The 25,190-nt window shown below is 47.4% G+C and overlaps 1 protein-coding gene across 9 annotated transcripts in view; it reads left to right on the top strand.

Moving 5' to 3' along the window:
- Positions 1–24,320, top strand: part of Mrtfb (myocardin related transcription factor B) — a 172,178-nt gene extending 147,858 nt beyond the window's left edge. For all 9 annotated transcript variants that reach the window (XM_075942067.1, XM_075942070.1, XM_075942064.1 and 6 more), the window contains 8 exons: positions 1,172–1,443; positions 3,920–4,001; positions 4,841–5,839; positions 7,412–7,555; positions 9,238–9,396; positions 9,641–9,778; positions 16,870–16,930; positions 19,269–24,320. In XM_075942067.1, the coding sequence (XP_075798182.1) occupies positions 1,172–1,443; positions 3,920–4,001; positions 4,841–5,839; positions 7,412–7,555; positions 9,238–9,396; positions 9,641–9,778; positions 16,870–16,930; positions 19,269–19,804 (2,391 nt within the window). In that variant the 3' untranslated portion in view covers positions 19,805–24,320. The remainder of the gene's footprint in view (positions 1–1,171; positions 1,444–3,919; positions 4,002–4,840; positions 5,840–7,411; positions 7,556–9,237; positions 9,397–9,640; positions 9,779–16,869; positions 16,931–19,268) is intronic.
- Positions 24,321–25,190: the final 870 nt, after the last annotated feature.

Consider the following 25,190-nt stretch of genomic DNA (forward strand, 5'->3'; position numbering starts at 1 on the left):
TATTTTGCCTACATGTGTTTATGTGCATCATGTGAGTGCCTTGTGCCGAAAGAGCTCCAAAGATGCCCTGGAAATTGGAGTCCTGATGGTTGTAAATCAGCACGTAGGCGCTGGAAACTAAACCCAGGTCCTCAGCAGCAGTGCTCTGAGCAGCTCGGCCATCTCTCCAGTCCACTCTTTTGTTTCATTTTGCTTTTTTGTTTGGTTATGGATTTTATTCTTTTTTTTTTGAACATAGATCTTTTTGTACAATATATTCTGATCACAGTTTCCCCTTCCCCAGCTCCTCCCAAGGGTTTCCTCATCTACCTTCCTTCTGGGTCTACACCAATTCTGTCTCTCATTACAAAACAAACAGCATCTAAAGACAATAATAAAATAAGATAAACAACCTGAAATAGAACAAAACAAACTTTGTTCTCCCCCTTGAGAACATAAAGTTGTAGCATAAATACCAAAATAAAGAAAATGGTCTGCTTGTTTTGAAACCGAAAAGAACAACTGAAGAAAAAGTTGCCTGTCATTCATAAGGTAGGAGAGATGTATGGTCTCACCCCATCTTAAAAATAAAAATTAAACATTTTTGGGTTTTTTTGAAATTTATATTACCTGGCATTTTGAATTCTATTATTTTCCTTAATGCTGCTTATATAATCTATTTCTCATTAGAAGGAAGCATTTATTTAGTTTTACATAACCATACTCATACTGCTGTCTTCTCACTAGGAGATACTGTGTGTAAGTACTCAGTGTCTCTATGCAGGAGGCCCAGAGTAGATGTCGGTAACATTTGCATAGGCGGTGACAGACCAAGCATCTCGGCTGTGCCAAGGGAGTAATGTAGAATGAGAATTTTTAAATCAAATTAAGTCTGCAAGCGTCTTCATGGTTCTTTGATATGAGTCAGGGACTTATAGAGAATAGACTAGCCTCAGACTCTATAGGCTAGACTGACCTTGAACTCCTGATCCTCCTGTTCTTATCTCCTGAGTGCTGGGATCACAGGCCCAGGCCAGTGGCTCTTGCGGATTCCTTCCCAGAGCCACTGAAGACCATCTAAGGCACACAGCTCTTTTTAAATTCTAAACCACTGAGGCACATTATAGAAACACTTTCATGAACTTACGTCTTTTAAAATGTTTTCTTTTTTATTACTTCCTAAAAAATATAGCAAAGCCATCCTAAGAATCCAAATGACAAACACCGTAACAAAAAATGCAAAGATCCCAAACCCCGGGTGAAGAAGTTGAAGTACCACCAGTACATTCCACCAAACCAGAAGGGGGAGAAGAGTGAGCCGCAGATGGACTCCAACTACGCCCGCCTGCTGCAACAGCAGCAGCTCTTCCTGCAGCTGCAGATCCTGAGCCAGCAGCAGCAGCAGCAACAGCAGCAGCAGCACCAGCACTACAACTACCAGACCATCCTGCCTGCACCCGTCAAGTAAGCCTGTGCTCAGGAACCGCCCTTGCTCGGCTGCTGTCCAAGCTCATCACAGTGTCTGTGCTCCCAAAGTGAATGTGGCCTGCCTTCTAGTCCAACATTTGTCCTCCAGTAGGCTCAGCTTTTCACGGCTGTTCAGGAAAGATGCAGCCATTGTCAGTGTCAAGTGAGAAAACAACAGGATGCACACCCACAGACAGTGAAGAGGCATGGGTATAAAGGCAGGAGTGGTCAGGGAAATTTTTATGGAAATTTCCGCATGGAGGGCTCTAAAAGGCTCTTCCAAACAGAAAAAGACAAGCTCTGGTAGAGAAAGGGCATGCAGTAGTGGTGAGCAAAGCTGCCTGATGGGGACCATGTGTGATTCCTGAGAAAGGTGAAAGGAAGGAAGTAGAATTCGTGCTGTAGGAGACTGTTCCACGTGGCACATAATGCAGGAAGTAGAATCCGTGCTGCAGGAGACTGTTCCTCTTGGCAGCTAGTGCCATTTCTTAGACAGTGGTGACCTGGTCGGACCAAGTCACTAAAAACAACAGCTATAATAAAGGAGACTCTGGAACTGTTCAGGGGCAAAGGGCAGTGATGAGGTAATGAGAGGGACAGCAGGAGACTCACAGAGAAGATTTTACATGCCCAGGAACAGAGAAGGGTGACATTCCATAGCTTGCAGCCTATTGTTCGGGTCCAGAGCAGGCAACTTTGTACCCTCAACTCATTGATTGAAGAATATTTTAGATATCAATTCCAATATGGCTTTTCTGAAACTCAGCAAAAATCTCATTTCTCACTTCCCCCTTATCCAGCTCTGGAGAGCTGGGAAGGACAGAGGAGCTTGTCATTGGGAAGATGTTGAGAGCAAACTGTTCCATATCATAGGGGATGATTATCACTTTTCTCCTCTTACGATAAAGATTAGACCATCTCGGGAAAGACATGCCTAAAACAGCATGGAGATGGGGAAGTAATTTTGTAACATGTTATTATTTAAGAGCAAGCAAGCCCAAATAAGCTATTATGGTAGAACTAATCCAGGGAAGGCAACAGCTGGGTCCCGACCCAAGCAACTGTCTCAAAAAGCAAAAAGACAAAAACCCCGAAGCTCTGCAGAGGGGTTCTACCCATCCCTGAGCCTCCTTGTTATTTACAGAGTAAGCCTGGGCTTCAGATAAGCCCCGTGTGGCCTCGCAGCATGAAAGTTATGGAAGTTGTCAGAAGCCTAGAACCTCAGGTCTCTCATCTGTGATTTAGGTGAAAAGAAAATTCAGCTTTTAAAATAATAGAAGTTAAACAGTGGCTCCTCAGCACGGATATGGAATCTCAGCCATAAAGGTAGCAGAAAGGATTGCATTTGTGTTTATGCACACACACGGGTGCAGGTCAGAAGTCAGCATCAGTCACTCTTCACCCTGTTTGCTGAGGTAGTGTCTCTCATCGAACCCAGAGCTCACTGAGTTGGCCTATTAGCTTGGCTAGCAAGCTTCAGGGACCCTTATGCCTCCCCAGTGCAGTGATTAGGCAGACACCTCTGTGCCTAGATTTTCATGTAGGTGCTGGGACTCTGAACACGAGTCCTCAAGCCTGCATGGCTCTTCACTAGCTAAGCCTTCTCTCTAGACCCATTAGTGATGCTTCACCAAAGAAGAAATAAAGGGTGGTTTGGGGTGGGACATCAGGTAATAAAGTGCAGTATAGCTGTTCTGGGGTATTGTTGTTGTTGTTGTTGTTGTTTGGGGTTTTGGGGGGTTTTTTGGCAGAGGTCAGGTTTTTTGTTTGGTTTGGTTTTCGAGAAAGGGTTTCTGTATGTGACAGCCCTGGCTGTCCTGGAACTCGCTTTGTAGGTCAGGCTGGCCTTGAACTCACAGAGATCTGCCTGCTAGAATTAAAGGAGTGTGCCACCACTGCCCAACTTCACAGTACAGCTGTTCATGGAGAGGTTGATTCAGAAAAATGTCCCAGAATGCTCCTTGTAGGGCCAATATTGAAAGACAATAAAATCAAAAGCACCAGTTGGGTTCTTACAACTCTGAGGTGAGACTTTTAAGTTCTTTGAAAAAAGACTAATGATACATAAAACACTGAGCATTTTGCCTAGACCTCAAAAAACTTCATTTTCAAGACTAGGCATTTAACTGCAACCCACAGCGGGCAAGCTGTTGGAAGGCGTGGGTTAGATGTGCTAACAGGTAATGTCCAGCGTGTGGCCCTTACGCTTTCCTTCCGAGAGCTCCTCAGCCAACCCCAGTCCTTGCCCTTTTCTGTATCAAGCTTAGAGCCACCTTCTACTTTTCTCCACACCAACAGACAGTGGAACCTCTAGGAATTGACTGGGGTAGAATGCATTTGATATTCCCATGATCCTGAGTCTTCTTCCCATATGTATCCGCAATGAATTCTCCTTGTAAGCCGCTAGATTGTTAGTAGAGCAGCACCTGGAAGCAGCTTGTTGTGAACGCTGTCATTTCGCTTTCTTTTGAAGAAATGACAAGAACAGCAGTAGTAGCACGACTGTACCGGCAAGGAGACCAGGACCTCTGCCTTCCAGCTTGGATGACTTAAAGGTAACAATTCCACCTTAAGCTTATTCACCCCTGAGTACCTTGCATATGAGAGAAAGACCAGGTTTGCCTGTTATATGCGTAGTTGGCCAGAGATGGACAAGAGTAGGAGTGTTTTCTTTTTATTTCTGTTGAGTTTTATGGTTCAAATAACTGATAATTCTCATTTACTGCCGCATGTCTTATCTGAGCACCGTGAAAAGAGACCACTTCTGTGTAGCAATTCCTATAGTCTTGACTGTTTTCAGCTACTGCTCACAGGCTTCTGTGCCTCCTCTGTAGACTTAAGTTTGTTATGCTGAGTACAGATGGAGAAAGTCTAAGTTTATATGTCAGGTTCAGACGTCTCCTGGGAGTAGCAGCCCATCCATCCTTCTGGGAACAAGGAAGGGAGTTCTGCTGTTTATGCACAAGAGACTGGTGAAACCAGATATCTGATGTTGTTGGGGTTTTCTGTCCTGCCTGGTTCCCACAATCGTTAAGTCCCAAAGAAATCACACAGAGGTCTCCATTTGTTATAAACTGATTGGCCCACTAACTCAGGCTTCTTAGTAACTCTTATATTAGCCCATTATTCTACTATATGTCAGCCACATGGCTCGGTACCTTTTTCAATGAGATAGTCACATCTTGCTTCTTCTGTTTCTGGGCCGGGGACTGCAGAGGAATGGGCTTCCTTCTTCCCAGAATTCTCCTGTTCTCATTGACCTGCCTCTACTTCCTGTCTGGTTGTCCCACCTATACTTCCTGCCTGGCTGCTGGCCAATCAGCGTTTATTTAAAACATAATTGACAGGATATAGACAGTTGTCCCACACCAATCTGATCTGCTTTTGCCTCCAGGTGTCAGAGCTGAAGACAGAACTCAAACTGAGGGGTCTGCCAGTGTCAGGAACCAAACCAGACCTCATTGAACGCCTGAAACCCTACCAGGAAGTGAGCAGTAGTGGCCTTGCTGCTGGTGGTATTGTGGCTGTGTCATCAGCAGCTATTGTCACCAGTAACCCAGAGGTGACCGTGGCACTGCCCGTCACAACACTGCATAATGCCGTGACTAGCTCTGTGTCCACTTTCAAGGCAGACTTGCCGCCTGCTGGATCCAGCAACGTGGCCCACGTTGAAAGTGCCCATTCCCCTCTACCCATCTCACCATCACCTTCGGAGCAGTCCAGTCTCAGTACCGAGGACACGAACATGACAGATACCTTCACTGAGATCATGAGCATGATGTCCCCTTCCCAGTTCCTGTGTGCCTCCCCCCTGAGGGTGACAGGCCACGAGGACAGCCTGAGCCCCACAAGTAGCACCCTGTCAGCCCTAGAACTGGACGCTGCTGAGAAGGATCGCAAGCTTCAAGAGAAGGAGAAGCAGATTGAAGAGCTGAAGAGGAAACTGGAACAAGAACAGAAGCTTGTAGAGGTCCTCAAGATGCAGCTTGAGGTGGAAAAGCGAGGGCAGCGACCACCAGACCCTCAGCCCAGTGGCCCCTCACAGCCCCTTAGTACATCAGATCAGATACATGGCAGTGTCGGGTCCTCCTCCATCAAGGATGAGGCCTCACTTCCTGACTGTTCCAGCCCCCAGCATCCCATCTCCACAGGTAGCCAGACCCTTGTTGCCAAAAAGGCTGTGGTCATCAAACAGGAGGTCCCCATAGCTCAAGCCGAGCAGCAGAGTGTTGTCTCGCAGTTCTACATGAGTTCCCAAGGACAGCCACCTGCCCTTGTTGCTCAGCCTCCGGCCTTACTGACCACGCAGACCACTCAGCTGCTGTTGCCGGTGTCCATCCAGGGCTCAAATGTCACTTCAGTGCAGCTTCCAGTAGGCAGCCTCCAGCTCCAGGTATGAAGTGTGTCTCACAGTGTTGCTTTGCAGTGAGTGGGGGTGGTGTAGCTAGCTTGAACCGTTGAGCAGCTACTGCAGGCTGTGATTGTAGAAGGCATAGTGTGGGTGGGTCAGACAGGGCTAGCTAGCATGGCTAGCACTGTTTACATAATAAAAAGAAGCAGGGTGGCCTCCTGTTCTAGCCCTGTTCCGTTGGATGCACATGTCTGGCTGGAGAGCTGCTCAGTAATTCAGAGCACATGCTGTTTTCCAATAGGACCCAGGTTGAGTGCCCAGCACCCACATCAGGCAGGTCACAACTGTCTGTAACTCCAGTTCCAGGGTATCCTATACCCTCTGATTTCCTTGGGCACCTGCACACATGTGCACATAAGCTCACAAAGGCACACAAACATACACATAAAAAGTAAATTTTTAAAAATAAAGATTAATGGCATTGGCATTGGCATAGGCTGTGTGTTTTGAGTACTTCACCTCCTGTCCTGGTTCTAAGTGACAGCCCATTTTTAAATAAAAAGCCTGAGGACAGATCTGACATGTAGACCCATGTCTTCTGGCTGAGATGGGGGTGTCATATTCTTGGGAGGTACCATTCACATGAGAAGGCTTCAGCTGAGGGAATCACGGAATGGGGCTGATCTGACCGCAGGGACCTGCTTGTTGGCTTATTGCTCTGTGTAGCACTTCTCATGGATGTTACCCAGATGTGGTCATAAGGAAAACAAAGAGCCATTTGAGCCAATGCTTCTTTAATTCGCCTAATACCTGTGACAGTAAGTTCACACCTGAGTTTAGGAGGCAGAGCCTTTGCACTTTGGCAAGTGCAAAACAATCTAACTCTCCTGCTTTGTCTGTAGAATACTTGAGTCAGAAGTCGATTCTCTAATGTATCTTGGGGGGAAACTGATGTAAACATTTTGTTAAAGTTGATACAAGAGCAGAACCTGTTTTCTACTGGGCCTCTGTATGGCTATGTGCCCATCTCTGGCTGTTCGCAGACTGTGCATGCTGCAAGCTTAAACAAGGATTGTGGGCAGTTGAGTATCACAGTGTTCCTTGGTGCTCTTAAATGGGCCACAGACCTGACTGTTATGTGTAGAGCTGCCTTGTTTCTGTTTTCTCCACATCTCCAGAGAAAGAGGAAAGAGAAAATGTTTCAGGACAAAACATGTGTGCAGCACAGTGTCACATGGCACCCAATTCATGATAGTTTTTTATATATATTTCTAGCAGTAAATAAACAAATTTGAAAATAATTAACTGGGCAGTGGTAGCTCACGCTTTTAATCCCAACACTCAGGAGGCAGAGGCAGATGGATCTCTGAGTTCGAAGCCAGCCTGATCTACACAGCTAGTTCCAGGACACCCAGGCTTCACAGAGAAGTCCTGTCTATGGGGAAAAAAAATGAGAAAATAATTGCCAAAGATGAGATGAACCAAAGTGTGTGACTGTAGTCATTCGTGTTGTCTCCTCTCAGCTGTGCTTCCCAGGCATCAGCTGCATTGCATCATAAACTCCGTCCCAGATGTGCTTCTTGACACTAAGAGTAGTCTTTGTTTTCTTCCTAGACCCCAGCACAAGGAGAAGCCCAGGCTCAGCCTCAGATAGCCACTGCCACACAGATTCCAGCAGCACCACTGGCCCCAGCGCTGCCTCAGAAGCAGGAGGCCTTCCCGCAGCATGTGCTGGGTCAGCCCCAACCAGTCAGAAAGGTACAGTGTTCTGTCACCTCTCCCTGTCAGTGCCTTGGGAGGCTGCTGTGATACTCAGCCACGGAACAAACCTTAGGTCCAAAGCTACTCTGTCTGGGATTGGGGAAATCTTTACCTAGCCCTTTTCCAAGTAAGTTTCCAGGATATGTTTTTATAAGTCTGCTAAACTACATTACTGAGTTTCAAGATACATTTCTTTTCTAATTAAATGTGCTATTCCTTGAGGAAAGATAGTTAAAGATACTTCTGGTATTTTTCAAGTAAGAACTTAATATGTGTGTATCTGAGAATCTCTGTCCTATCATGAAGGAAGAAGTGGAAGGATCAGTTGTGGGGCACACACCAGTAACCCCATCACTGGAAAGACTGAGTCTATAGTGTGAGGCCAGCCTGGGCTCCAATGCCGGCCCTTCTCAGAAAACAAGGGAGCTGGGATCTAACCTTGGGACCTTAAAACAGATGTTTTTACCCTGAGTCTGAATTCAGAGCTTCAGTCTTGAACAGCTTATTGGGCATCCTGAACCGTGCGTGCCAAGACAGGGCCCATGTTATCAACTGACATGTTCTCACAGCTGACACGAGTGATACGTGACCAAGACGAGAAACCACAGAAGACCCATTTAGTGGGGTTACCAGCTTCATTTGACCTAGGGAAAGTGGTACAGACAGTGTAAATAAGGGCTTCTCACTTCATCTCAGAATACTGGAATTAGGAGTCGTTACTTCCAGAAAGATATGTTTTGCCACATGGGAGGAGACTTACAAACTGTAGGTGCATTTGGAAACAGATATGTACACTCATGTACCCTCATGGCAAGAAGTACAGTACATCTCTAGAGAGATGGCTCAGCACTGAACACTCTTCCAGATTCAATTCCCAGTGTTCACATGGCAAGTCACAGCTGACTATCCCTCTAGTCCAAGGTGACCTGACACCTGCTTCTCACCTTCCTGGCACCAGGCATGCACGTGGTACATGCAGGCAAAATACTCATGCACATGAAATATAAATAAGTGTAACAAAAATAAAGGCATATATCTACTCATAGTGACACAAGGAAGAAGCCACCTTCTATCATTTTGGCAGTTAAACCAAGCACTGTAAGACACAGGTACTGAATAAGCAATGTGACTATTAGTTTATAAAAGTCATCACACTAACGGCTCTTCATGGAGCCACAGCAAACACTTCAGAGTTTCAAGGAAACTAGTTTCCCCTTCGACCTTTCGACACAGAAAGCAGTTCTTTAGAAAGAGTGCTGCCCATGTGACGGGCATGTCAGTGGGAGGGCTTCAGCAGTTCCAGGATTAGGACTAAAGAGCTAGGAAATGCAAAAGGGAAAGATCTGCAGGCGGCTTCAGAAACAGAACAGAAGACTATATTTAATGCCAGCACCCTCTGAGCTAGAGCAGTGTGAGGTGTCCAGAGAGATGGCATATTTGGGTGTGAAGGCAGAAGTAAAATGGCTGCTATTAACTTACCTGTATCCTGGAAGGGGACCAGGTCACCCCAGGAAAACTGCCTGAATACCCTTCTGTAAAATGCTGGCTACACAGCACAAGAATAAGTTGCTCAGCAGAGGAACCCCACTCCACCTGTGTCTGCAGATGCAGTCCTGTTGGCAGCTCCCAGCAGAGACCCCGTCTGCTCTAAAACGGTTTTCCTTCCTTCATTGTCACAGGTCTTCACCAACTCTGCAGCAAACACAGTTCTCCAGTATCAGAGACCACCTGGCTCAGCGACCCAGCAGCCCTTTGTCATTAAGAGCTCCAACCCTGTTCTTCAGTCAGGAAGCACCCCACTTGCACCCCTGCAAAACGGCCCTAGCCCAGCCAACAAGGTAAGCATCTACAGTACTTACTGGCCATACAGTCATCCTGGCATCTGGAGTGTGTGCTGACTTAGTGTTGGAGTTAAGGGAGTGAACTAGGACTGACAGTGGCTTGAATCTCTGGTCAGTGAAGAGGAGTCCTTCCACAAGACAGCCACCAGCTGTCACTGCCCAGGTGCCCATGAAGTGACAGAGCCACTGCAGGGCCGGCGGGTGCTCCAGAGCTAACAAGTGTTTCCCTTTGCTGATGCAGCCTAGCTCACCCGCGCCAGTCCAGCAGTTTGTCGTCCAGCACTCTTTGTTTGGGACCCCAGTCACCAAGACAAAAGACCCACCTCGCTACGAAGAGGCCATCAAGCAGACACGCAGCGCCCAGCCAGCCCTTCCAGAGGTGAGTGAGGGCACAGTCATATCCCAGTCTCATTTCAGGTCATCCTCTCGGGAACGTCCCCAGAGAGAACTCAGAGATTCCAGCTGTTTTGAATTGGCATACAGTGTGGCCTCAGGCAAGGTGTTTACGTCTCTCTCCTTGGAGCCCTCCTGGGTCCCCTCTAACATGGAAGTAGCAGTGATTGTGCCCCTTAGTGAGCAGAGTGAGAGTTCTCAGTGACCACAGCACTGACTGACAAATGTAAACACATTTGAGCCCCTGCCTTTCAGAACTGAGAAAGCCCAGCACCCCAGAGGACCTGACAGCAGGTCACAGTGGATTCTAGCAAGAGTTCACATGAGCACACATGCACAACCCATACTCTGTGGAGTACTTGTCAGGGACACATGGTGTGCTGCTATGCTTGCTGTCTAAGGCATAAGGAAGCAAAGCCGTACTTCTAGCGAGCATCAAACGTACTTCTAGTGAGCTCCCTTAACTAAGGTGCAGGCACTTGGTCACTGCCTGTGAGGAAATGCTCAGTGACCACAAGATGCAGAGCAAAGGCAGCTTTCCTAGTTGTCAAACATCCCAGACTCAACAGAGACCTCAGCTATGAAGGAAAAGACAGATTAAAAAAAAAAAAAGTTTAAACACTGCTCTAAGAGTCTAAACAAATGGAAATTGGCCTGCCCTTCCCCACACTCCATTTGAAAACAGCATCTCCAGGGAACAGAAATGAACTGCCAAATGATTTTAATGGCGGTGAGAAGGCAGCCCTAGGCCACCAAACACGAGTCTCATGAGCAGGCCCCCTGGCAGTGCCCACCCGATGCATGCACAACAGAAGAAGCAGCAGGAATATTGGGGCTCACATGTCACTGGGTGCAGTTCTAGGCTGCAGGCACCAGTTGTGCATCAGCACCACTAAGCCCCTCTAGAAATCTTTTTTTTTTTTTTTTTTTTTTTGGTTTTTCGAGACAGGGTTTCTCTGTGGCTTTGGAGCCTGTCCTGGAACTAGCTCCTGTAGACCAGGCAGGTCTCGAACTCACAGAGATCCGCCTGCCTCTGCCTCCCAAGTGCTGGGATTAAAGGCGTGCGCCACCACCGCCCGGCTCCTCTAGAAATCTTAAGGCTCCATCAGGTCCTGCATGGGTCCCTGCTGGCTCCATCTTCCCACAGTAGCAGCTAGCACAGAACTGAGGCAGAGACTCAGCTCACTCAGTTCTTTGGTGGAGAGCCCATACTCAGTTCTTAGTGAGGAGGGGTCAGAGAGACTGCCACCTGGGTTCTGTATCAAGTGAGAGTGTTCTTTAAGAATAAATGTAAGCCAAGTGTGGTTGTGCACACTTTAATCCCAGCACTCAGGAGAATCTCTGAGTTCAAGGCCAGCCTGGTCTACAAAGCAAGTTCCAGGTCAGCTAGGACTGTTATACAGAGAAACTGTGTTTGAATAAATGAATGAATGAATAAATGAATGAATGAAATGTAAACTCTGGATACTTTCAAATAAAGCATAATCCGTGGGTTTTAAAACACAAAGACATAGGTTTTAAGTTAGGGAAAAAAGTTTAAATAGGAAACTTACTAGATATGCTGGTGACAAAAGATTTCAACATATATTTTATCAAGGATGATAAGTGGCTAGTGAACACATATGTGCAAACATCCAACCATCACTAGTCACCAGGCTAATGTATTAGAACCACATCTGCATCCCACAACTCCCCTCAAAAAGTGAAAATGTGAATGAAGAACACCTGCTGATGGGGGCTACAGTCATACTGGGAATGAGGAACACCTGCTGATGGGGGCTACAGTCATACTGGGAATGACGAACACCTGCTGATGGGGGCTACAGTCATACTGGGAATGAGGAACACCTGCTGATGGGCTACAGTCATACTGGGAATGAGAACACCTGCTGATGGGGGCTACAGTCATACTGGGAATGAGGAACACCTGCTGATGGGGGCTACAGTCATACTGGGAATGAAGAACACCTGCTGATGGGGGCTACAGTCATACTGGGAATGAGGAACACCTGCTGATGGGCTACAGTCATACTGGGAATGAGGAACACCTGCTGATGGGCTACAGTCATACTGGGAATGAGGAACACCTGCTGATGGGCTACAGTCATACTGGGAATGAAGAACACCTGCTGATGGGGGCTACAGTCATACTGGGAATGAGGAACACCTGCTGATGGGCTACAGTCATACTGGGAATGAGGAACACCTGCTGATGGGCTACAGTCATACTGGGAATGAAGAACACCTGCTGATGGGGGCTACAGTCATACTGGGAATGAGGAACACCTGCTGATGGGGGCTACAGTCATACTGGGAATGAAGAACACCTGCTGATGGGGGCTACAGTCATACTGGGAATGAAGAACACCTGCTGATGGGGGCTACAGTCATACTGGGAATGAGGAACACCTGCTGATGGGCTACAGTCATACTGGGAATGAGGAACACCTGCTGATGGGCTACAGTCATACTGGGAATGAGGAACACCTGCTGATGGGGGCTACAGTCATACTGGGAATGAGGAACACCTGCTGATGGGGGCTACAGTCATACTGGGAATGAAGAACACCTGCTGATGGGGGCTACAGTCATACTGGGAATGAGGAACACCTGCTGATGGGGGCTACAGTCATACTGGGAATGAAGAACACCTGCTGATGGGGGCTACAGTCATACTGGGAATGAAGAACACCTGCTGATGGGGGCTACAGTCATACTGGGAATGAAGAACACCTGCTGATGGGGGCTACAGTCATACTGGGAATGAAGAACACCTGCTGATGGGGGCTACAGTCATACTGGGTATGAAGAGCACCTGCTGAAGGGCTACAGTCATACTGGGAATGAAGAACACCTGCTGATGGGGGCTACAGTCATACTGGGAATGAAGAACACCTGCTGATGGGGGCTACAGTCATACTGGGAATGAAGAACACCTGCTGATGGGCTACAGTCATACTGGGAATGAAGAACACCTGCTGATGGGGGCTACAGTCATACTGGGAATGAAGAACACCTGCTGATGGGGGCTACAGTCATACTGGGAATGAAGAACACCTGCTGATGGGGGCTACAGTCATACTGGGAATGAAGAACACCTGCTGATGGGGGCTACAGTCATACTGGGAATGAGGAACACCTGCTGATGGGCTACAGTCATACTGGGAATGAAGAACACCTGCTGATGGGGGCTACAGTCATACTGGGAATGAAGAACACCTGCTGATGGGGGCTACAGTCATACTGGGAATGAAGAGCACCTGCTGATGGGGGCTACAGTCATACTGGGAATGAAGAACACCTGCTGATGGGCTACAGTCATACTGGGAATGAAGAACACCTGCTGATGGGGGCTACAGTCATACTGGGAATGAAGAACACCTGCTGATGGGGGCTACAGTCATACTGGGAATGAAGAACACCTGCTGATGGGGGCTACAGTCATACTGGGAATGAAGAACACCTGCTGATGGGCTACAGTCATACTGGGAATGAAGAACACCTGCTGATGGGGGCTACAGTCATACTGGGAATGAAGAGCACCTGCTGATGGGGGCTACAGTCATACTGGGAATGAAGAACACCTGCTGATGGGCTACAGTCATACTGGGAATGAAGAGCACCTGCTGATGGGCTACAGTCATACTGGGAATGAAGAACACCTGCTGATGGGCTACAGTCATACTGGGAATGAAGAGCACCTGCTGATGGGCTACAGTCATACTGGGAATGAGGAACACCTGCTGATGGGCTACAGTCATACTGGGAATGAAGAGCACCTGCTGATGGGCTACAGTCATACTGGGAATGAGGAACACCTGCTGATGGGCTACAGTCATACTGGGAATGAGGAACACCTGCTGATGGGGGCTACAGTCATACTGGGAATGAAGAACACCTGTTGATGGGGGCTACAGTCATACTGGGAATGAAGAACACCTGCTGATGGGGGCTACAGTCATACTGGGAATGAAGAGCACCTGCTGATGGGCTACAGTCATACTGGGAATGAAGAACACCTGCTGATGGGCTACAGTCATACTGGGAATGAAGAGCACCTGCTGATGGGCTACAGTCATACTGGGAATGAAGAGCACCTGCTGATGGGCTACAGTCATACTGGGAATGAAGAACACCTGCTGATGGGGGCTACAGTCATACTGGGAATGAGGAACACCTGCTGATGGGGGCTACAGTCATACTGGGAATGAAGAACACCTGCTGATGGGCTACAGTCATACTGGGAATGAAGAACACCTGCTGATGGGGGCTACAGTCATACTGGGAATGAGGAACACCTGCTGATGGGGGCTACAGTCATACTGGGAATGAAGAGCACCTGCTGATGGGCTACAGTCATACTGGGAATGAAGAACACCTGCTGATGGGGGCTACAGTCATACTGGGAATGAAGAGCACCTGCTGATGGGCTACAGTCATACTGGGAATGAAGAACACCTGCTGATGGGGGCTACAGTCATACTGGGAATGAGGAACACCTGCTGATGGGGGCTACAGTCATACTGGGAATGAAGAACACCTGCTGATGGGCTACAGTCATACTGGGAATGAAGAACACCTGCTGATGGGGGCTACAGTCATACTGGGAATGAGGAACACCTGCTGATGGGGGCTACAGTCATACTGGGAATGAAGAGCACCTGCTGATGGGCTACAGTCATACTGGGAATGAAGAACACCTGCTGATGGGGGCTACAGTCATACTGGGAATGAAGAGCACCTGCTGATGGGCTACAGTCATACTGGGAATGAAGAACACCTGCTGATGGGGGCTACAGTCATACTGGGAATGAGGAACACCTGCTGATGGGGGCTACAGTCATACTGGGAATGAAGAACACCTGCTGATGGGGGCTACAGTCATACTGGGAATGAAGAACACCTGCTGATGGGGGCTACAGTCATACTGGGAATGAAGAACACCTGCTGATGGGGGCTACAGTCATACTGGGAATGAAGAACACCTGCTGATGGGGGCTACAGTCATACTGGGAATGAAGAACACCTGCTGATGGGCTACAGTCATACTGGGAATGAAGAACACCTGCTGATGGGCTACAGTCATACTGGGAATGAAGAACACCTGCTGATGGGGGCTACAGTCATACTGGGAATGAGGAACACCTGCTGATGGGCTACAGTCATACTGGGAATGAAGAACACCTGCTGATGGGGGCTACAGTCATACTGGGAATGAGGAACACCTGCTGATGGGCTACAGTCATACTGGGAATGAAGAGCACCTGCTGATGGGCTACAGTCATACTGGGAAACAGTTTGAGCATTTTCTCAGACATTAAATGTGTATTCACTCATTCCTAGAGTGACTTAAGAGAAAACAGGACATGGCTGTGCAAAGACTTGTATGCAGATTTCTATAGTAACTTTGTTAACACTCCAAAAGTGGGAACTCAAATGTCTATCAAGAAGTGAATGAATAGGAAAACAGGCATTTCCATACATGGAGTCGCAATCAGCAATAAAAAAGGATGAACTATCTATAAAGGTATATACTACAACATGGGTAAACCTCAGAATAATAACTTGCATAAAAGAATACACCTCCTCTGTAACCCCAAGAAGTACATGTCTTAATCACTGACAGGAAACTGATCTGTTCTGAAAGAAAAAGGACATTGGTGTCCTGGAGATGAAGGAGCTTCCCAGGTGACAGAAATGGTGGTGATCTTGTTGGTAGTTTCATGGACATTAAACTCCATGGTCTGTGGTGTCTTAATTAGGGTTTATTACTTTAAAGAGACACCATGACCACAGCAACTCTTTCTCATCAAGGAAAGCATAATTGAAGCTGGCTTACAGTTCAGATGCTTAGTCCATCATGGCAGGAAGCAAACCAGCAGACATGGCGCTGGAGAAGGAGCTGAGAGCTCTACATCTGGATCCACAGGCAGCAGGAAGAGAGTGAGACACTGTGCCTGGTTTGGGCTTCTAAAACTTCAAAGCCTACTCCCACTAACACACTTCCTCCAACAAGACCACACCTACCTCAACACTCCAACAAGGCCACAGGTCCTAATCCTTTCAAAAAACACTACTTCCTATGAGCCTTTGGGGCCATTTTTATGCAAACCACCACATTCCACTTCCTACCCCCATAGGCTTATAGCCATATGATAATGCAAAATGCATTCAGTCCAGCTTCAGAAGTCCCATAGTCTATCACAGTCTCAGCACTCTAGAGTTCAAAATCTGATACTCCTGACAATCTCTTAATTATAATCTCCTATAAAATGAAAATTAAAAAAAGCAGATCACAAATTTCCAACATATAATGGCACAAAATATACATTACCATTCCAAAAGAATGGGAGAGAGCATAATGAGGAAATACTGGACCAAAGCAAGACCCAGATCCAGCTGGGTAAACTCCAAACTCTACATCTCCATGTCTGTCGTCAGTGTGCTCCTCAGATCTACAACCTCTTTCAGCTTCATTGACTGCAACACTCTTTACTGCATGGTACTGGAGAAGGAGCCAAGAGTTCTACATCTGGATCAGCAAGCAACAGGATGAGAGAGTGAGCCACTGGGCCTAGCTTCAGCTTCTGAAACCTCAAAGCCTGCCCCCAGTGACACACCTACTCCAAGAAGGCCACATGACCTGATCCTTTCATATACTGCGCTCCCTATAAACCTGTGAGGGCCATTTTCATTTAAACTACCACATATGATAAATGCAAGTTTTGTATCAAGTAAACCTCAAAGCTGAAAACACATGCATAGTGTACTCATCTTTAGACATACCAATTTTTGCTAAATGCAAATGAATTAAACACTTTTAAAATAAGGTATTAATTAGGAATCTCCCAAAGGGCCATTCAGTGACAGTAAGGGACATGTGGATGTCAAGTAACAGACTTCCTGCTTGACTCCTAGATGACCTATCATGCTGTGATATTTTGGGTAACATTTGGGTTACTGGGTTATCCCAAGTAACAGCTGTTTTCCAGATGATCAAGTGTTAGAGGACCCTCAGGGCATGGCTGCAGAGACTGCCCTGGTGAAAGCTGCTAACTCTGCTTTCCTTGACTGCAGGTTTCCAGTGTGCACAGTCAACAGATGGACGACCTCTTCGACATCCTCATAAAGAGCGGAGGTAGGTCAGAAGCTGAACACTGGCCCAGGACAGGAAAGATCATTCACAAACAGCAGAGCTGAGCCAGCTCTAAACTCTACGCAAATCTGCAAAGCATGCCTGTGCTGCAATCTTGCTGCGGGCTGAGAACACTCTGGCTGCCTGGCCTGGGCTCCCTCAGCTGTTCTGTTAGGACTCAGAACACTACACATAAGAAGTCATAAGGGCTGGTACTGTCAAGCTTAATGACCCGGGTTTGATACCCAGGATGCACATGGCGGAAGAAGAGAACTAACCACCACAAAATGTTCTCGGACTTTACACACATGCTATAGTGGCCGGCACACATAAAGTAATAAAGTGGAGGGATAAATTAAAATAAGTTTACAGTCTGTAAATCACACATTAACCACAGGAAAAGTCCGCCTCAGCTCATATGTCTTTAAAAATAAGCATAGAATCGGTTTTCCAGAAGCTTTTGAGGGTGCTTGTAAGCCAGTGGCAGAGCACTGCAATACAAATGTGAGGTGTAATCTTTTATCCCTGGCTATACACGTACACACACACACACACACACACGTGTGCACAGGCCAGAAGTTAAAATCCTGTAAGGAAAGCAGTCTTCTATGAAGTTGTACATCTGATTGCTGTTTCTCTATCTATAATGGAACATCATCTGACCAGAGGCTGACGTTCTGGCCAAGACTAGGCTAGTGAAAGACTCTTGCATCTGCATATGGGTCGCATGCTTAAGTGGAAGTCTTTGCTAAGAACTATATTGGTCTTTCGAAAACACGTTAACCTTAAAACTTAGGGGTTTAATAGTGAAATAACTATTTAAAAATCAGGGCATTCAATTTTTGCTCAGTCTGGTAGAGATAATTTTTTTTCAATGATTGATAATAATTTTTAGGGGGCCAAAGAGATAGTTCTGTGACTGCTCTTCCTGAGGATTCAGTGTCAGTTTCCAGACCCACGTGGTGGCTCACAAACATCAACTCCAGTCCCTGGTGATTCAGCGCCCTCTTCTGGCCTCCATGAGCTCTGCACATACAGCACACAGGCAAAACTCCCAGACACACTTGACCTAAGTTCATTAAACCTCTCCCCTCGTGTATTTTCAGAAAAGTGAGATAGAATCAAACATGGTGACGCTCACATTTAATCCCAGTACTCAACAGGCAGAGGCAGGCAGACCTCTCCATGTTCCAGGCCAGATCAGCCAGGGCTACACATAATGAGAACCTGTCTCAAAAGCAGTGAAAGATGTTATTAAACGTCATCTCAGTGAGCACTCGTGTATAACAGAGGAATCAACACGTGACCGGGTAGGGCGATGGCTCCATCAGTGTACGCTATGCAAGTCTGAGTTTGGTTCCTCCAGAACCCACAAAGAAAAGAAAAAAATGAGCTGGCATTTGGTGGTTCTCATGCCTTTAGCCAACACATGGAAGCAGAAGCAGGTGGATCTCTGATTTCAAGGCCAGCTTGGTCTATAAAGCAGTCTTGAGGATGTCCAGGGCTATGCAAAGAAACCCCATCTAAAAACAAAACATACGCCTCTAGTCCTGGTGTGGGGAGAGGAAGGAAAGGTGGGTCCTTTGGGCTTGTTGCCCTGCCATCAGAGCTGAACAGGTGAGCTCTAGGTTCAGTGAAGACCCTGTCTCAAAAAGCAGGATAGAGTTAAATTTAAGGAAGACATTTGACATCGACTTCTGGCTTACACACATACACACACACACACACACACACACACACACACACACACATACACGGGGCCCACCAAAAAGTAAAAGAGTGGGGGCTAGAAAGATAGTCCAACACTTGAGAGCACTCGCTCCCTGCTCTCGAAGAAGGCTGGAATTTTGTTCTCAGCTCTCAGCACCCATGTTGGGCGGCTTTCAAGTGCCCGTGACCCCAGCTCAGGGGATCAGACACTGTCTTCTGGCCTTCTTGGGTACTTGCACACAGGAACACATTAAATATATAAGAATAAATTAAATAAATTATTGATGCTTATTGAGCCATTTGCCTAATGCTCCAAAATTAATATAACTCAGAAAAGAACAAGAATCCAGAGTAGCAGCTGGCCTGCCTCACCTTAGGGAGGACAAAAGAATCCAGAGTAGCAGCTGGCCTGCCTCACCTTAGGGAGGACAAAAGAGCCAGTCAGCCCTGCACCTTAAGGTTTACTGTATCCTTCGGGAACTTTCTAGACTCTGACACCAAACCTGAGGAAAGTTCAGCGGTAATGACTAAAAAGGGTTAGATAGAGACGTGAGAAGGGGTGAGGAGGTGTCACTAATGTGAAGTATGATGGCAGCATGTCCGTACTAACACCATCAATTCTTGTGCACAGAGATTTCCTTCCCTGTAAAAGAAGAGCCTTCTCCAATCTCCAAGATGAGGCCAGTGACAGCCAGCATCACTACAATGCCAGTCAACACAGTGGTGTCTCGACCACCGCCCCAGGTCCAGATAGCACCGCCTGTCTCCTTGGAGCCGATGAACAGTATATCCACCAGCTTAGAGAACCAGCTAGAAGCCTTCTTGGATGGGACTTTACCCTCGACCAATGACATTGCCCCACTGCAGAGCAGCAGCGAAGACAGAGAGCCATTCTCTCTGATAGAAGATCTCCAGAATGACTTGCTGAGTCACTCCAGCATGCTCTACCCCTCCCAGTCTCCCATGGAGACCTCTGAGGCCCAGCTTGTGGCAGGGACCCCCTGTCTGTCTCTTGACCTGTCAGACTCCAACCTGGACAACATGGAGTGGCTGGACATCACCATGCCCACTGCATCCTCCGGGCTCACGCCTCTGAGCGCCACTGCACCAAGCATGTTCTCTGCTGATTTTCTGGATCCACAGGACCTGCCACTCCCATGGGACTAAGATCACTTGTCTCAGTCGTGAGGTTCCAAAACATGAAAACAATCTTGAAGGGTCAGTGCTTAGAGCTATAGCTGCACTGTCGCAATTAAAATATATTGTCATACAAAAAAAAAGGACAGTCATAGCCTGGAAGCCAAGTATGAGAGCACCCATTCATCCAGCAGTGACTCCACAACTTAGAGAGGAGGCCTGTCGCATGCAAGAGGCCTTGTGAAAGGCCTTAGATAAAGCCAAAGGTCAGGAGCCGTCCACAGGGAGTGGTCATCGGCCACCTTTCAGCCTCTGTAGTCACCTCACGACCCTTGAACCACAAGGAGGGGACAAGCTACTGCACATGTGCTCTATAGACCTGAACTGGGTCCATAGCAAGGTCAGAGGTGTTTGAGGCTCCGAGTTCCACTCTGACATCTGTGTGACTGTATGATGTCATAGGTCATTTTTTGAGTTTGGGAATCTCAGTGAACAGCCTCTCACCATAAGCATGTGTCTGAAAAATACTGTCACACAAGAACCCGGTGTCCAGAGTCCAGATGTGTTAGTGCTGTGGTTTTCCCAGTAGCCTCAGGTGGGTGAGCTTGGTTCTCATGTGATGATAGACATTGGAATATGCCCTGACCTTGTGATCTCTACAGCCTGCAATAGAGTAAAAGGATGGCCGTCCACTGGTCCTGCTTGTTGTAATAACTCAGATATCTCTAGATTACCTGAGCCACAGTATCTCCATCTTTGAAGACTTGCCGACAGACTCTCAGGTGACCATACCCATCTCAAAGAACCAAAAAAGGCTTCAACGTGAAATTCCTTATTGAGCTACTGAGTTAGAAGAAGGGAACGCGTGGAGTGTGTCAGACTCCCAGACAGTCCACCTTGAGCACAGGTTAGACCTCCCATCACTAGATTCCCTGGTTTCATGCATAGGCTTGGAACCGGATGCTCTGCCTGCCCTCGGTGTGTTCTCAAGCCTACACCTAAAAACTGGAGCTTTTATTTTTTCTCTTGATCTATAAAGGAAAAATTATGTTGTCAAGTAATTTAAGAATTTCTAAAATGCCAACTGCCACAGGATTTCCCCAGCTCTTGATCTAGTCATTTAGTTATTGGCTAATTGTAAATAACTGAGCAGAGCATGGGGTTTCTGTTACATAGCAGCTTTATTCCCACCCCTTTACCTGAGCCAGATGGGCCTCCTGCATCAGTGCACAGCTTCTTCCACAGGCACCTCCAGGAAGTGGCCTGGCCCATTGTCTAGACAGAACCAGAATCATCTCTGAGAAGGTTTTGCCCCAAAGTAATCTTAGTTCCAGTTTGTACTTGTTTAATCCCACTCTGTGTCAAAATGGTCTCTGTTCCCAGCTTTAGCGTCTGAGCAGCCCCCCCTCACCTAAAGTTTGGCTTGCCGGTGGCCAGGGACCACTGAGCTCAGAGAGTCCTCTTGTTTAGGAACCGTTCTGTCACTCTCATAGGACATGTGCAGCCAAGTTGGTTCTGCTAGACAGCTACTTGTGCCCTGGACCCAGCTGTGGACCTGGTCAGAAACTTTCCACATGAGAATTTCAGCTCTAGGTCTTGGAGAGTTTTAGTCTTCTTTCTCCAGCTTTGGGTGTCCAGTTAAAGTAGTACCAAGTATCAGTGAGCGTGTGGGAAGCAGCTAAACGCCAGTGCATTTCCTCCTATAGGAAAACTCCGTAATTTTGAGTTGTGAATAGAGACAGCATTCTAGCCCTCAAGTCCCTTGCGTTGTTCTTCTAAGTTGGTTTGAAGCCGGCCACAAGAAAGTCATTCTCCAAACACAGTTGAGTACAGAGGAAGCCATCTCGGTGTTCATGTGCCCACCCTGTCCACTAGGGTCCCATTTCTTAAAACACCAAGGGGCCTCCAGCTACCGACTTCACTTGCAGCCAACTTACCCACAACATTCCTTGCCCTGCTCTCCTGGTTCGAGCATCTAGTAGGTACTTAAGACACCAGTGACTTGAGAGTGCTTGCTAGGCCTTTCCAGTATGCTCTGGGCCAGAGTGGGCATCTTTCCCATGTGCTCACATAATGCGTCATGACCAAAGACCACTCTACAGAGAAGCCTCCTGACATAGCTCTAGCCCTCAGCGAGTGTGTGGGGAAAGGTATGTGTCTGAAGATGACTTTGTTGTTTAGAACTGATGCAAGAGGACTGCGTAGGTAGGGGTGGGGGCTGCCATCTGATGGGAGGACAGAACTGGCTCCCGCAAGTTGCCCTCTAAGCTCCACACGCAGACACACCTGCAAACAGGTCAGAGATCCTGTTAGATTCCCACTGTGCATGTACGTGTGGGGGGCGGCTTCTGTTTGTACCACGTTACTAAGGAAATCCCTCCTAGGAGCCTGTAGTGTCCAACCCCAGCCTCACGTTTCCACACAGTCGCAAAGTGCAGTGGCATCAACTTGACTTTGTAAAGTATAGATTTCCCAGCCATTTTACTAGGATGGGATGAGTGCATTCTAGAAGGCTGATGTGGCTGGGGGCCTCTTGGAACCCTCCCAGGGCTGCACCAGTGTTCACCCAGGCATCCTGCAGAAGAGAGCACACAGAGATGCCCTGAGTTCATTGAACTTTTCGCTCAAATACCATATGTGTTTGTTACACACAAATATTTTCTGAGACTTTACTAAAACCTTTTCAAAAGCTCCACGGTTCTCTGACCATATACTATGCCTTGCTGGTCTGAGTACTCCAAAAGCCAGGACAGCTCTGCAGAGCCAAGGAAATGGGCTCTCAGCACACATGCACCGTCAGCTGACCCAGAGGAGCTGGTGAGACCAGTGTCCAATTCGTCACCAGAGTGAGCTCAAGCCACCTGAGCCCCGTTATCCCAGGCAGGGTTCCCAGCACTTACAGCTGAGGGGGCAGCTGTCCCTCAAGTCAGAGGGCATTCTTTTTACTGCCCTTGAGCAGACCTGGCCCAGATCAGTGGCCAACAAGAGCCCATATCACATCTATACCCTTGGTTGTTCTCACGTAGCCAGCCTCAGAAACTGCTGATGGTAGGAGGCCAGGAACATGGGTACCGGCAGGACTACAGAGAAAGCCAGGAGCATCAGAGCAACCAGGTCAGGCCCAGCAAACTCAAACAGCCTTGCTTGCTTCTGTCCAAAATACCATACAACACTGAGGATATCAGATACACAGGGACCCACTGCCCCAGTGGACAGTTAGCCCCAGGTTACCCTAGCACAGTAACTGGAAGGCCAGGTTTATTAAGAAACAGTGTTCATGCTTACAGAAGGTGCATTTGGATAGCATCCTAAAAGTTCCACTCATTGTAAAAGAGTCAGAACTGGAAAACAGCAGCTCACGCAGTCATTTGCTCCCTGGTTCAGACTTTCAGTCATCTGTTCGCTCAGCAGTTCCAGTTTATTTGTCCGGTGACTGACTGTATAGCAACGAGCAGGTCGTTTTTTTTCATCCGCTAACCCTCCCTGTACCTGAGGAGATGTGTCCCTGTGTCTTTCGTGTAAGGCCTGTGATTCAAGAAGCTGCACGTCTCTGAGAAGCTTTGCCCTCCACTGAAGCCCGCTGCACTGGGGAGTGGGGTGTCACAGGCTGGTGACAGCAACTTAGCATCTTCGGTGCTGTCTGGAAGCCCAGTGACGTGACGACAGCAGCATCAGCTGTGAAACAAAGCTCTATGCCAACATCCAGGAGAAAGCCTGAGAGAGTAGACAGACTTGCTGGAAGATGGCCCAGTTATGTTACCTCACCATCCTACTGTGAGGACCTTGCCCACTAGCAGGAGATGAAGGGTTAAGAAAGGGTTCATATCTACCGAAAGTACTTGACCTCAAGAAACCAAAAGTAATGCAGAATGCTTAACGGAACCAAAGGCATCACCAGGTATTTGCCAAAAGCAGCCACTTTTTGTTTTAAAATTGAGACTAATGTGATCTCAAGTCAGTCCCAAAAAGGTATCCATTTACGGTTATAATTTTCAGAGAGATGTAGATATTTCTTTGTTTCCTGTAAAATAGTATGGAGCTGTCGTGTTGGTTAAGAATAACATGCTTACGTGGTAGTCATGCAAAGCTGTTTGTTCTGAATCGAGGTCCAGTTCTCTGATGCTTTCAGTGGACATGCAGGTCTCTCTTTCATCCTCACATAATGTCTTAGCATCTCACTTCCTGAAGAAAATGGGGGAGCACAGTGGGCAGCGCCGTTCTTACTGAAGCACTAGTTTCATGAACAGGAAATCATGGCAATCGGGGGTCCATTTGTGTGTTGCCTTTATGTTGTTTTTAAAAGAAAAACCATGATGCCTTTGTATGTGCTGTTTGCACCCCTGCCTCGATTCGTACTGTGTCTGATGCCATACGTTTGCACATGTACTGTACATAGGCAACGCAGACTGTATTTTTATATGTGTGTGCATTTATCATCAGATCTTTTGTACATAGTGGCAGTATTGTAGCTGATCAGGAAATGTTTGATATCTCAGCGATTTTGCATTTTTGTGTCTCAAATAAAAACCATTTTGATGTACCATGACTTTGTGTGTACAGAAGAACACACTGTGGGCTATGAGATGGGGTGGCCTCGGGAGGGACAGGACAGCTCCCAGCCGAACAGCAAGTGGGCCAGTGGTGTGGCGTGTAGACCCTACAGGAAGTAGGCCACCACCTCATGTCTGCACAGCGCACAACAGAAGCTCATAGGATCTCACTGACCAGTAAGACCTCTTCTGTCCTGCAGAGAAAATGGAAGGCACTAAAGTATGTGGTCCTTGCTGTGGTATGGACACAACACTCTACGGTGAGAGCTGGCTCTTCTCTCATGGTGCCAAGAACACCATCAACAAAACTTCTAGACACCCAGAACTGAGCCCTTCAGCCAAATCTCAAAAGCAGCTACCTATGTAGAAAGTACTTTCTGACCCATATAAAATGCCCTGCAGTAGGAAGTTGTGGGGAGAGGCATTTCAGCCATGGTTAAGTTGAAGTTAGTTTTATTTTCTTAGTTTAGAAGAAAGCAAAAGGTGATAAGAAAGCATAACTGATAACATGTGTGACAGTCAGAGGAGCTGGTCCCCAGCTACAGGAGAAAGCTAGTTTAAATTGCGAGTTCTCTGTGTACCTTGGGTGCAACGGAACCACCGACAGACCAGTGATGGGGCTATCTGTAGTATCCTCGTGTTACAGACAGCTGTGCCTGCCTGTGGAATGACCCTGCACTGGAGCAGAGGTAAGGAGAAAGAGGCCTGACTCTGCTCTTTCCTTCTCTGCCAGGCAGCAAGCTCAGTGCTCCAGTTGGACTGTGGGAAGGGATCCACCAAGGAAGTACCCAGAAATTTTAGCTGGGTGGGTAGGAGACCACAGGCTCTAGGACGACTAGCCTGAGGCATTAGAATCTCCCACAGAT

This window comes from Microtus pennsylvanicus, chromosome 11, assembly GCF_037038515.1.
Source record: "Microtus pennsylvanicus isolate mMicPen1 chromosome 11, mMicPen1.hap1, whole genome shotgun sequence".
Taxonomy (NCBI): Eukaryota; Metazoa; Chordata; class Mammalia; order Rodentia; family Cricetidae; genus Microtus; species Microtus pennsylvanicus.